Source organism: Emiliania huxleyi (genome assembly GCF_000372725.1).
Source record: "Emiliania huxleyi CCMP1516 unplaced genomic scaffold EMIHUscaffold_113, whole genome shotgun sequence".
In the NCBI taxonomy this organism is placed as follows: Eukaryota; Haptophyta; order Isochrysidales; family Noelaerhabdaceae; genus Emiliania; species Emiliania huxleyi.
The window spans coordinates 402,304-404,271 of NW_005201613.1; the positions used below are offsets into that span (position 1 = coordinate 402,304).

Consider the following 1,968-nt stretch of genomic DNA (forward strand, 5'->3'; position numbering starts at 1 on the left):
GTCGTCGCTCGGTGGCCTACGCCACGGGGAACACGCCGAACGTCCCGTCGTGTTTGAACGCCTTCGAGCTAGGCGAGGAGCGCCGTCGGCCAGGAGACGCCGAAGTCGGGGCGGGAGGGCTGGGTTCGGGTACCGTAGGGGTAGGGGAGGGCGGTCTCGCGCAACAGTGTACTAGCAGCACCGCGTGGAGACACGGGGCTACGAATACGCTGAATGCCGCGGGAGGCGGCAGAAGACGGCGGAACCCGTCCCCTCTCGAGTGCTAGTTGGAAACAGGAGAGGAGCCCGTCTTCCGCGTCTTGGCCCGAGATAGGGGGAGATACGGGGAGATAGGGGGAGATCTTCCGCGTCTAGGCTCGGTGGCCGTCGGCGGCGGCGGCGGCGGCGGCGGCGGCATGGCTTCGGGAGACGGCTTTGGGCGAGGCGAGCGGCGGCGGCGCCGTCTCGCTATGCGCCGCGAACGAGAGGTCGAGCGCGGTCGAGACGGCGGCGGCGTCGGAGCGCTTGAGGAGCCTATGGATTGATCAATGAACCCGTCGACAGAGCAGGACGTGCCCCCCCAAGGGGGGTATCCCCCGTCCGCCACCTCGACGCGAACTCCTCCCCACCGCGGAGCGTCTAGCCTGTGTGGCCCGTGTGTCGCTCCAATGCGGCCGTCTCTCCGCCTCGCTGGTCTCCCACCCATACCGCCTTGCTGTCCGGCCACTGGCCAGACTTCGCCTCCCCTACTCCTACGGTACCAGAACCCACCCTCCCCTACCCCTACGGTACCCGAACCCAGCCTCCCCTACCCCTACGGTACCCGAACCCAGCCTCCCCTACCCCTCGGTACCCGAAGCCAGCCAGACTGTGTCTTCGCCTCTCCAGCTAACCAACTCACCGCTCCCTCGAGTAGTCGAAGCGCATCAGGTGGAGCGGCAGCAGCCGCGGCAGTTTCGACACGTGCTGCGTGAGCGCCGCGTACGCATGGCCGCACCGCTCGCACGTCACCTGGTGGTCGCACAACCTCGGGTCACCTCTGGTCACCTCGGGTCATCTCGGGTCACCTCGGGTCACCTCTGGTCACCTCGGGTCATCTCGGGTCACCTCGGGTCACCTCGGGTCACCTCGGGTCACCTCGGGTCACCTCGGGTCACCTCTGGTCATCTCTGGTCATCTCTGGTCATCTCGGGGCAATCTCGAGGCAATCTCGGGGCGGCACCTCCAGCGAGACGGGCGCCAGGTGCTCCTCGAGCAGCGACTGGAGCGAGGGCGGCGCGCGGCGGCCGCCGGGCGCGGGCGCCGGCAGCTGGAGCGAGAGCGAGGAGAAGGGCTCGCACCGCCGCCACTCGTGCCCGCACTTGAAGCAGCGCATCGTCTTGAGCACCTGCGCCGGGGGGCGGGGCAAGAGGTCTTGGGGGGCGGAGCACGCTTCTCGCGCAAGCGTGTCTTCGGAGCACCGTGGGGAGGCGAGGGCTGCGGGGAGATATGGGGAGATATGGGGAGATATGGGGAGATATGGGGAGATAGGGGGAGATAGGGGGAGATATGGGGAGATATGGGGAGGCGAGGGCTGCGAGTCGAGAGAATACGGCGGGATCCGGTGAGCTGTGTGCTGTGTGTCCAGCAGTCCGGACCCGGTGCTATAGCCGGTGACAGTGTGCCTCGTGTCGGCTCCCGAGCCAATCGTGTGCAGCGTGTGTGTGCGTGGGCCCGTCCTTGGTGCTAGGAGGTGTGTAGCACTGACTGGCTGGCTACAGCGGGATGATACGGCGGAGTGACAGAGGAATGCGCGTCCCTCTCGAGTGCTCGTCGGGACACACAGGCGCGTACCACCTTCGTACTCTGCATCCAGGCTACGAGAGATGGGGAGATATGGGGAGACGTGACCCGTGCTCCGCATCTGGCCTCGAGGTATGGGGAGATAGGGGGAGATATGGGGAGATATGGGGAGATAGGGGGAGACGTGACCCGTGCTCCGCATCTGGC

The 1,968-nt window shown here is 66.9% G+C and overlaps 1 protein-coding gene across 1 annotated transcript in view; it reads right to left on the bottom strand.

Moving 5' to 3' along the window:
* Positions 1 to 906, bottom strand: part of EMIHUDRAFT_223962 (hypothetical protein) — a gene marked incomplete at both ends in the record, with an annotated part of 3,272 nt that extends 2,366 nt beyond the window's left edge. Inside the window, 2 exons of the mRNA XM_005791449.1 lie at positions 411 to 513; positions 881 to 906. Of these exons, the coding sequence (XP_005791506.1) occupies positions 411 to 513; positions 881 to 906 (129 nt within the window). The remainder of the gene's footprint in view (positions 1 to 410; positions 514 to 880) is intronic.
* Positions 907 to 1,968: the final 1,062 nt, after the last annotated feature.